Source organism: Pinus tabuliformis, chromosome 4_1, assembly GCF_031772625.1.
Source record: "Pinus tabuliformis cultivar Carrire ecotype Pingquan chromosome 4_1, CPIR1, whole genome shotgun sequence".
NCBI lineage: Eukaryota > Viridiplantae > Streptophyta > Pinopsida > Pinales > Pinaceae > Pinus > Pinus tabuliformis.
In genome coordinates this window covers 276,355,298-276,366,454 of record NC_142303.1, presented here as the reverse complement: position 1 = coordinate 276,366,454, position 11,157 = coordinate 276,355,298, and the positions used below count along the sequence as shown (strand labels likewise).

Below are 11,157 nucleotides of genomic sequence, written 5' to 3'. Positions count from 1 at the left end.
TATTAATAAAACATTGATGGTTTGTAGAGAAATACAAGTATATGAAAAATGTGTAGTATAAAATGCATATCAAGAGAAATCTAAAATTATGACAAAGAATATCATATTAAAATGATATTTTATTAATATCCTAATCATGAAATCCCAAACTATAACCAAACAACATATCAACATCACTCTAAAAAAAACACAATATTTAACATATAAACTTCAAAAAAACACAATATTTAACATATATTTTAAAGAAACTCAATTTTAATACAATTTGTTCTCCTAATAACAAGTATCCTTGAAATCACAATATAAAAATATATCCAAAAATCATATAAACTTAAATTTCCACAAAATATTAATCTTAAATACATTGATTCTTCAACAATACAGCTCTATATAATACTTCAAAAACATACTACTCATTTTTTTTAATGGTAACAATATCAAAAACAAAATATCATTTAAAAACAGTAAAAACACAATGATATAAACCATTTTAAATTTTAATGATATAAATTTATATTTTATCTTTCAAATTAAATATTTTCAATTACAGATTATTAGTATTACATAATCTAACTATTAATTTTCAATTACAGATTATTAGTATTACATAATCTAACTATTAATTTTCAATTACAGATTATTAGTATTACATAATCTAACTATTAAATAAATTAATTAATTGAAAAAACAAAACAAACGAACTTACACATTTCCTCTGTAGCTAACTGATCCACAAGTTCGGATACTCAAAATGTTTATATACTGTAAGTCGCAATTTTCAAATATTTCAAACCAATTTATTACATGAAATCTACTATCCCCAAATGTTTGAGAACCAATTTATGAATTCTACTCTACGTCAAAGATACTCTACTTCCTGCTTCCTAGACATAGACCTGCAACAAGAAACTCAAAACTAGCCTGCCTGTTTGTTTATAACAAGCCTTAAAAGGAAGAATCGGGACCGCTTTGGTAAACTGAACCTGAAATTCACAGATCACTAAGATTGCTTTGATAAACTGAACTTGAATTTGGGAAGTCCTCAAAGGACCATGGTTTCAGGGAACATTCCTCATGTGGAAAAGAGCCTAGAGCATGACCCGCTACTTCTGTTGATCCATCCATGGTTGCTTTATTATTAGGACTCTCTGGCAACGCAAGATATGATTCCAAAGCTGATAATTGTTTGGAAAACTGAAGCTGCATGATGTTATCCTCTGTTTTGTAGCATTCTGTACCACTGTTGACCTGAATAGGGATGTTCACAGCAGAACGTCGTGTCCCATCGTTGACCTCCATAGAAGAATTCACACAAAAAGTTTGTGTTCCACCGCTGACGTCCATGGTATGAACAGATCTGTCTTTAACAACACCATTGACTGGGGGTTTTATGGCTACAAATGGAGACTCATTCGTGTAATCATATTCAGATGTAATTCCTGGGGTTTTTGTTTCCTGAGCCCATGGGAAATGTGCCCCATCAAGTGAGATGCTGCTCTGATCTGAATGAAAATGACGTCCTCGATGGGAAGATTTGACCGGTTCGAAATTTGCGACATCGCTACACGCAGTGGACATGAAATTGCTCACCTCTGAATAGTTATGGCCACAGAGCTCACAAGAGTACGATTTCTGCAAAGTTTGGCTCAAATTGCTTTGCTCAGAAGATTGGACTGTTGATACGTTCGAATTGCTTTGAAATGGAGCTCTGGGTTTTAAGAACAGAGAGTCCTCATACTCCATATCATCGTAGCCATAGTTTGGAAGAGCCGATCTGCAGACATCCTTCAAGGAGGGTTCCATTTGGCCGTTTATACAGTAACCCTCTAATAGATCACGCTTTGGTGAATATGAGGGTTTAAAGTTACTGATCATGTTAAAACCCTGTAATAAATCAGGGGTTTTTGTACAGTATTTTACTTTCTTCCTTGACATTTTCTTGCTACTGTCCATTTCTACGGAGCATGAATCATCGGTAAAGTTAAGCTTAGCTTTCTTTCCTTTAATCTTCTTAGCCTCTGCGTCATAGGCCCTGGCAGCTTCCTCCGCCGTGTTAAACGTTCCAAGCCAAACCCTAACCCCCTTTCTGGGATCTCGAATCTCCGCAGCCCATTTTCCCCATGGACGCTGTCTGATGCCTCTGTACAAATTCATCCTCTTCCTTCCCGCGTTCTTGGCCGCGGGCTTTTCGAAATCCTTCACAGGAGGAATCGCCTTGCTTTCACCACCTTTCAGCACCAAACGAAGTTAAAATAACGAAATACGAACCCTGGCAAGCAAAATCAATTTCTAAAATGCAGAGAGATCGTTAGTATTCAGAGCTCACCTGAAGAAAATTCCTTCTTGGAGTTGAAAATATTCTCGCTGGGCTTATTCTTCTGCTTGTATCCCTCGTCGAAGACGACGAAACCCTCGCCCAAGCTGCCGGATTTACGGGAGGATTCCGACACTGCCCCGCCATTAATGAACAATTCAGCGACCTTATCAAAATCCGGCAATAAATCCCTGGTACTTAACCGCCGAGATCGACTGGCAGCAACAAAATCCGAAATAATGGCACCTCCACACATCGTTTTGGTTTCAAAACAGGTGCTGCTGCCTCGGCAGCAAAGGAAACAACGAGCTTAAAGGGAATACTGATTACTCAGAATGGAAGCATGGGGTTCTCCGACCACGACTGAAAATAAAACCATCAGCTTCTGCTTATATAACAGGGAGGAACTTTTGTAGTCAAATGTCAGAGCGACAAGGAATTTTAATAATGGGAAAACTTAAAAAAACATCATATTCTATTATATTTATTAAATTAATTTGAAAAACAACGGTCACAATGAAACCACTGGCTTCTCGACAATTGCTCAACACAAAACCATAGGCTCCTGCGAAATTATTCTTAAAACAAACGGCGGGGGTTGAGGTTTGAATTTTGCAACTTTATTCTTTTTTATAAAGAAGTAATTGGCAATTGGAATTATTTAATACTTTGGTAATAGTTACTACTATGGGTGAATTAAGTAGAGTTGGTACAGGTTGATGACTAATTTTAGGAATTTGAACTTCTAACTTAACAATTTATTTTCACAATAATAATCAATTCGAAATTTATGATATCAATAAACTCATACACAATATATATCTAAAAACTTATATTAATGTATCATATTCTTTTATGTTTAATTATGTATATTCATTAATTTGGAGAACAACTAATCACAATAAAACCACCAACTAATCGGAATGAAACCACCAGCTCCTCCACCATTACTCAAATCAAAACAAAACCGTTGCCTTTCATAAAGAACTATTTTTAAAATAAATGGCACGGCTGGTTTGAATTTTGCATCTTTAAACCATTAAATAATTAATAATAATTAAGATTCAAATTTTTTATTTTTTAATTACGATAATTAGCAATTGGGTTAATTTCATATTCTAACTACTATGTTTAAGTGAATCAGGTCACCTCCACATATGCTGGGTAAACTTGAGAAGTTTGAACTGCTTGGGTGAATCTTCTATTCTAACTACTACTATAATCTCTAAGTGACTTAGGTCATCACCACATATGGCCCATGGTTAAACTTAAGAAGTTTGAACTTGGGATCTGGTAGTACATAATACTTCATTTTCACTACTACTATAACCTCTAAGTGAGTTAGGTCACCTCCACATATGGTCCATGGGTAAACTTGAGAAGTTTGAACTTGAGATCTCGTAGTACACAATACTTCATTTTCACTACCATCGCTAACTAAACTACACTCAACAATTAAAAAATGAAAATGTAAATAACGTTTTACATAAAAATATTTCAAAATACAATAAATGAATGATAATATTTGATATTATATATTTAATGGTTGAAAGATATGATATTACCTAGTATAATTATATAAATTAAATAGTTAAAAACGCTCATAAATATCAAAACACTTACCTAATAAATTATCTTGCCTTAATAAAATTTAAAAAAATTAACTAAATTATGAGCCTATTTCAAATAATAATAATAATAATAATTATTATTATTATTATTATTATAGATATATAAAACAAGATTCTTAATCATGAAAATATTTCTCCACTTTATCATAGTGATCCTTAACTTATAAATGTCTTATTACAATACTATGGACCAATACTATAGCTATCAATACCACATGTCAAATGCCAAAAAACCACTACTTAGTTCATAGTAAAAAATATTTAACATATGTCTTATTTTAATTTAATTTTATATTTTTTAATTAAATTGAAAAGCAAAAAGGGTTTAACTACCTCTATATCGCATGTGTGTGTGTGTTCATAGAGTTGAATTAACTATAGAATATTACTAAAAATATTTCGTGGATATTTCGTAAATTTTAAATCCTTACTATGTGTGTATTAACTAATGATAATTAAATTTGGGGAGGCAAGAGCGGGAGGGGTTATCTTTCGCCTCGACGAAGAAAGATAGTCTCAATTCGCCTAAGTCTTAGGAGTTTCCTCAAACAATAAGGCGAAGTATCTTGTGTTATGGTAGGGTTTCGAAATGACCCTCTCCAAAGGTCTTTGGCTTTGATAGTTTTTCGAGACTCTAAGATTCTGATTCAGCATGTTATAAAATGTCAAAAGAATGATGATCAATTTCTTTCTCCAATATTGCATTGAATCAAGTTGATGGTGGATAAATTCGATTTGATTGAATTTTATCACATTAGAAGAAACCTTAACGAGGTAGCTAACTCCTTGGCCAACCAAGGGGTGCAATTAAAACAAGGAGAAAAGGTATGATGATGGGAATATTTTAAACAAAGTTATACCATGTTAATACCAAGTCTAATCATTGTTTTTATCACGATGAGGCATATTAAGATGAGGACAATGCATCGAACTAAGGTATTAACTCCCATCGTGCATAACCATGAAGCCATCATAAATGGAAGGATGTGGTGGTTTTGGGAGAATATGGAGAGATGTGCCAAAATGGACATTTGGGAAGGCGATGTTACCTTGAGAAGGACAACGAATAGATGGAATAAGGAAGATAAGGTATCTAGTGCAGAACAGATGTGTGAGCTCTCATTCTGCAAGATCATATTTTAGTGTGGTGGTGTACACTTGATTGATTTTTGCAAGGTCGCTTTGCTCTTCATTATGGCTCTTGTAAATGGTGCTTTGGCAAAACACACAGACCTTAATGTGGAATAGCGTGAGGTCAAAGCAAAATGGGAAGGTGAGATGGTATTTATCAAAAGTATGGGTAAGTCGGGTAGTTGTGAAAGGGGAATTACGAGCTAGTATTTGTTAAATTTGCCTTCATCTATAGTCTATTTTTAAAATAATGGAGCGCATTCCGAGGGATGATGAGGAGGACTTTAGCTCAGTTCTTGCCAGAATGGCAAGATCACTTGAATCCACAAACTCCTTGGTATCGCACCATGCAAAGATTATCTCAACTGAAGCTATGACACAAAATGAATTAATGGCTCATCAGATCGGTTTATTCGAGCTTAAATTGGATTGAATCTAGTTGGAAACAAAGATGTTAGAATTTAGAATGGATAACCCAGGGAGGGTTGTAGAAAGGGGCATTAAGGATGAGCCTCACCCAACAGACAATGGAGTGGAGTAGCTTGAAATTGCAATTCAATATGAATATGTAAACAATAATCATGCAAGTGAAAACAATGATCGTGTGAGTGCTCAGGAAATCAATTCGGAATAGGTCGTCGAAGCAAAGAATGGTGTTCATGAAGCCCAGGTCTTGGAAGACATGTAGTTTTTCTTACTTAGTATTTTATGATGTTATGCAGATATGTTACTTTTGGTGGAGTTTTTTGGATAATATATGGAATTCATTGGTTTAGTATTGTTAAATGGATCTTAGGGTATTGCAAAGATAGTGTAATTTTGAAATTTTGGATAGAGTAATAGATTATATGAACTATGTTGTAAAAGACCCTAAGCTTCAAACCAAGTTTGTTTATCTAATATAATGAATACTCGTTCCTTTAAAAAAATAATGATAATTAAATTAAAATTCTAGAAAACTATTCCAAAATTGACACTCATAAGTGATATCATATAATTCAAATGAGAAATTGTTTTTAATTTATTTATTTTTCTCAAATAATTACTTTGTTTTTATTTATATGTCATGTTTTTGTAGACAAATGAACAATTTTTGTATAAATTGAAAATGTGGGAAAACTATTGGGACTGGATTCTCTAAATGATCATGATATTGATGACATTTTGTTGCTTCGAAAGGAAGGAAAGGGGCGTGATCAATCATGTATTGGACAACAACATGTATAATCACACAATGAAATTGACTTTGTCCATTAAAACCATCTAAAACCAAAATAAAAATCATAGATATACCATGTATATAATTTTTGTAACTAGTCATGCCTACTATAGTCCATCTCCTAACAATTGACGATCTAAAATTAAGTAAAACATGAAAACATATTTTGATAGCATGACTAATCCTTCAGGAGGGTTATCCACCTTGATGATTACAAGTTGACTAGTGTCTCCCTCTGAATCAGTAAACTGCAAATTTACCAGTGCACAAGTCATCTTTGTCACCTTATTGTCCATCTTCCTCACATGTTTTTGAGTCTCGTCTAAGTAAAGCAAAATTTCTTACTACTTCTATGAGCACTCCACTAAAACTTTCCACGTGATCGTTTTAACCAGCAAGGGGTCATGATCAATCATGTACTAGATATCAACATGTATATTTTTTTCTTATAAGCTAGGTAGGTGTTGTATTAGATCATTTCAAAAATATGTTACATTAGATATGTCTTTTATGTTCACCGGTCTACCACTAGGGAAACCTAACTAATCATACAATGAAATTGACTTTCTATTGGAACAATCTAAAAAAGAAATTACAACCATAGAAATATTGTGTACATAATCTATTGTAACTAGAATTACCTACCATTGTTCATTTCCTATAATATATGTAGAACATGACAACGTATTTTCACAGGGTGACTAATCCTTCAAAAGGGGTATCCGCCTAGAAGGTTATAGGTGGACAAGTTTCTTCCTCTTAAACAGTAAACTCCAGATTCACCAGAGCATGAGCCATCTTTATCAATTTACTATCTAGCTTCATCATATGTTTTTGAGTCTCGTTTAAGTAGAACAAAATTTCTTGTTGCTCCTATGAGTGCTCCACTAAACTTTCCCCATGATGATTTTAACCTACTAATAAATATCAACTCTCTACATGTATTTGTACTTCTAGTCCTTGTATTACTTGTATTTGGTATCTAATTTCCCACCTATACAATCACTTCCTCAGTCAAAATGAACCTACACTCTATCGTAGCTTCCCGCTCTATATTCTTCTTATTAGATTGTCGAGGGTGTATTGTTGGGATATATCCTGGGAAAGCCTTTTGTAGCAATATAAGCTTCAAATATGGAGGGTTCAGTGCCACCGCTACATGATACTCATTCCTAATAAATATAAATGATTCATATATATATATAATTTTATGATAAATTATTATGTATTATATATTAATTCGGCACAATCTAACTTGTAGACAAAATGGATTTTTTTTATTGGAATCAAGCGATATAATTTCGAACAAGATTGTGATTTCTTGTTATTTAAAATGCACTTTTGAATGCATAAATAATTCAACACCCTAGAAAACCTTTTATGCACCCAATCTTTTCAAATTAAAGAGCTTAAACTTATGTTTCTTATAAATCTCTACCAATTTTTGGGCAAATTTGACTAGAAAATGTTCCTAAAAAGGACCATTTCATCAATTAGTTAGACTAGGCATATTAAATCTATTATTATGATATTTTATTTTATTATTAGTTATTATATTAATTCAATATAAGAAGAAAATGAATATTGCTAAGGTAAGAACTAATTCTCATTAACTTCATAGTGAAACTAGATGTTGGTCTACTCCTAAAATGCCATCGCAAAAAAGAGTTTGTCACATGTGTGATAATAGAGGGTTGAAGATGAAAGTGTTGAAAAGTGTGCAACAAGAAATGCTAAATTTAGAATGTGCTAAAAATAGACCTGCTAAAAATGGCATGTCTAAAAATAGCAGTTTGGCCAATGAGGTCATTGGGCACATTGGGTGAGAGGTGAAACTGCTAAAAAATAGAAAGTTCTAAAAATAGCATTTCTGGGTTCCTTCCTATTTATAGCAGTCCCTAGTCTATATATAGGAAGTAAAATTAATGTTGGTCTTAACAGCAGTTGGAAATATTAATTAATTAATTCAGTTGAGTTAATTAGTTAAGGAAATTCGAATTTGAAATCTTTGTGAGCATGCACATGTGTTGTCCCACTGATTGAGGAATTTATCCTTAATTTCCTCCACTGATTGAGGGAATAATATGAGTTCTATAATGAGAGAATTAGTTGACTTAGTTCTAACTAGTCAAGTCCAGTTAGATTATTTTAACAAGTTGTTAAAATAATAAAATATAGTTTGTTAATGCTTGCATGCATGTGACAACTATTATTTTAGATAACTGAGGATTCACTCATGGATAACTGTTGCATGTCAGTTCTGTCAGAGACCCAGTTGAGATCAAATGTGAGATAGTGTACTATCAGATGCTTGGATATTTCTAGTAAGTATTCCTTGCATGGAGAAGGATCCATTATAGGAGATTGGAGGACTTGTGGCCTATATATTGAGGCCTAGGTAGTCCATGATTTTCATCTTCTGATTGAAGATCATCAAGATCTTCTAATTGAAGAAAGAGCAGGATAGCTCTTGAGCTGATTCTTTTTGTAACTTGAAGAGGATTTCCACTTGATTGATAATACAGATAGGGGTTTTATGCTAGTGCTTTCCCCAGTGATATATCTTATGTTATGGTTGATTATTTCTCTTGATCAGTTATGCATGTTTCTACTTGATGTTGCTCATGAATTCGATTATGCTTCTGCTTAAGGTTTTGTAGAAGTAGAACAAGTATTATGCTTTAGGACATTGCATATATCGGGGTGTTCTACAGGTGAAATTTCTACAGAAAGTCATTTTCTTTTAGATTTCTCAACTTATAGTCAACTTCGTTTTAATTTTCAAAATATTTGTCACTCTACCAACCTTGTTAACCTACTAAAGGAAACAAAACTACGGTGATCTAGGAATGCTTTTCTCACCTACCTTCAAGCATAGAAATAATAAGTTAAAAAGAAAATCAATTAATTTCTAGTATGATAGATTATATTGATCTTAGTGGATCTTAATCATCATCATCATAATGTAAAAATAAATGGATAATAAATTATTTAAAAATTATATTATAAAATGTTTTTCTTGATATAATTCTATTTATTTTTATTAAAATTTTAAATTATCACCAATTTCATGCATGAGACCTCTTTTTTATGGGACAAGCCAAAGTTGCAAAAGTCTAATGAGGTGTACATACTCTATTCCCTTTGGATTTGAACTTATAACTTATTAGGAGGAAACATGTGTTCTTAACCACTAAGCCCACTCGATACGTCACTTCTTAAAAAAATCATTAGTATTTCATTTAACTCACAACTTAGATTTTCAATAACAATTATAATATTACATTAATTTTATCAAAAGCACAAAAACTAGTCTTGGATATAAAAAGGAAGTGACCTTCACATCCCATACCACTGTAAACCCATCCAGTTTCATAGTGTTAGATTTCTTCTTGATGACTTGTCTTCTCTTGTTCCTCTTCCACATGTGGTTCAGGTTGTCAGATGCCAACATTCTAATAAGGTTGGCCATGTGAAATATTAGTGTTTTGATCTACACCCTTATGAGAATTGTGGAAAGCATACTCATAAATCAAATCTAGATGTTCCAGACACAAGACTCCTGCACGAGAAAAGATTTACCTTGGATGGATCACTTCTTGGCATTGGTCTCCAATAGCCAAGAAGATATATCGGCCATACCTCAGAGTTCATTCTTAAGTATTGACATGTCTTGTAGTAGAGATATCTCCATCTTCTTACCTTGTATCCGAGGGGAAACTGATAGTCAACTACTAGCTTCAAAGACATATGAAGTGATCTTGAGCCACAACTTGCACAAAAGACTACAACTGGAGCCTAGAGACGAAGTCAACCATTGCTAGAGTCAAAGTTGTAGCTAGAGACAAACTCATGTTCAACGAGCATAATTTTGTTGGTGGCCAACCTTAAACCATCACTAGTAGAATACTTCAACTTGTGTTACCCATTTCATCAGTTTGTGGTTATCTCTAAATCATCATGAGGGAGCACTTCCATTTTGCAGAAGACTTCAACTTCTATCCATATTTGGAGTTGTTCCAGGAGTAGCTTCGAGTCTAGTTCCAAAGTTGGTGGTCAACCTTGAACTTCCATCAATAGAAGACTTTGTTTTCTGCTACTTCACTTAGTTTATGGTCTTCCCTAAACCATCATTTCAAAGAGCATATTCAATCATTAATTGCCATACACCTTTGTATTTTAGCTTTTTTTTTTTTAAACTTATGTACACCCCTTTAGATTAAGAAAGATTTTTTAAAAACATAATCATCATAGATCAAACCAACAACAAAAAAAATAATATAATTTATTTTCAATTTTTAATATTAGAAACATAATCCTTGGACAAAATTATATAAACAAATTTATCGTGTATTAAACTGCCTCGTAAATTAAATTATATCAATTTTCAAATTAACCTTCAAATTAAAATGTTAATAAATAACAATAAATCACCCCTTATTTTTCATTATAATTTTTTAACAAAATTAATTAATTATAATAAATTTATATTTTTTCTATTTTCTTTGCTACTACTCAAAGCCGCCTTACCAGGCTACTTCCTCTTTTTCTTTCTTTAAATTAACTATGTCATCCATATCATGGAATATATTTAATGTTGTTGGTTTTGAAGATAGCCGTTGGTTGTTTGTTGAAGTTTACAAAATAATTATAAATAATAAGTTTGGTGAACGAAAGCTCACTAGGTATGCAAGTTGTGGTTATGTGGCCGACAAAAGCCACGAGTGTCCAGATATGCAGGGGAGGGGAAGGGAATATTGTGTGGACTTCACTTCCAGGTTGTGAAGACACGTGTGAAACTCGCTGGTCGCAGTTGACTCTCGAATAGTTTCGAGCCAATCACAAGGAATGTGCCCCTCTTA

At 33.0% G+C, this 11,157-nt stretch overlaps 1 protein-coding gene across 1 annotated transcript; it reads right to left on the bottom strand.

Moving 5' to 3' along the window:
• Positions 1 to 720: 720 nt before the first annotated feature.
• LOC149175337 (uncharacterized) lies at positions 721 to 2,692 on the bottom strand. Its single transcript, XM_089422809.1, has 2 exons — positions 2,327 to 2,692; positions 721 to 2,228 (listed from the first exon to the last, which is right to left on the bottom strand). The coding sequence occupies exons 1-2, from the start codon at positions 2,568 to 2,570 to the stop codon at positions 991 to 993; spliced, it is 1,482 nt and encodes a 493-aa protein (XP_089278935.1). The 5' UTR covers positions 2,571 to 2,692; the 3' UTR covers positions 721 to 990.
• Between the last annotated feature and the right edge of the window lie 8,465 nt (positions 2,693 to 11,157).